The 664-nt window shown below is 46.5% G+C and overlaps 1 protein-coding gene across 1 annotated transcript; it reads left to right on the top strand.

Moving 5' to 3' along the window:
• Positions 1-141: 141 nt before the first annotated feature.
• On the top strand, positions 142-656 carry LOC107579151 (sn1-specific diacylglycerol lipase beta-like; the record flags this gene model as incomplete). The annotated part of the gene is made up of 2 exons (XM_016265011.1): positions 142-235; positions 312-656. Coding segments are annotated over exons 1-2 (402 nt in total), but the record flags the coding sequence as incomplete, so codon positions are not given.
• Positions 657-664: the final 8 nt, after the last annotated feature.

Below are 664 nucleotides of genomic sequence, written 5' to 3'. Positions count from 1 at the left end.
CTATATAAAGAAAGAAAGAAAAGATGCTTGCTTGATTTCATTTGTCTGCGTAAAAGTGTGGTTATATTTAGAGAGCCTGTTTCTGGCTCCTTTTTTCTCACTTCTATTTGTATGATCTGGTTCGTATCACTTCCTCAAATTATGCTCATTTCGTTTCTGTAGATTGAGCATCCCTAACATGGAAGACTTGAAAAGAAGATTACTAAAAATGGTTTCTAACTGCAGTAAGCCAAAGGTAAGATCGTTCACTCAGTGTAAATCAGACACTCTGCCTGCCTATACTCTATCAGTGATACATTTCTGTCTCTCAGTATAAGATCCTAATGCACGGCTGCTGGTACGAGCTGTTTGGAGGAACTCCTGATGATTTCCCTACGGAGCTGGAGAACCGGCGGGAGGAGGCACTTAGCCAGCCGCTGCTAGGCGAGGAGAGTCTGTTAGTTCAGCGCTCAAACACCTACCAGAGCCTGTCATCCGACGACTCTCCCTCCCACCCCACACACCTGCCCCTGTACCCGCCGGGACGCATCCTGCACATCACCGAGGACGGGCCCGCTCGCAGGTCAGCACACACGCCAGGGATGCGTGATTTGATCAGACTTAAAGGGATAGTTCACATAAAAATTACAATTCTGTCATTAATTACTCACCCTCATGTCGTTCC

The sequence above is a fragment of the Sinocyclocheilus grahami genome, unplaced genomic scaffold (genome assembly GCF_001515645.1).
Source record: "Sinocyclocheilus grahami isolate Dianchi unplaced genomic scaffold, SAMN03320097.WGS_v1.1 scaffold14692.1, whole genome shotgun sequence".
NCBI lineage: Eukaryota > Metazoa > Chordata > Actinopteri > Cypriniformes > Cyprinidae > Sinocyclocheilus > Sinocyclocheilus grahami.
Note: the sequence above shows the minus strand (reverse complement) of the source record. Positions and strands in the feature narration are given on the sequence as shown.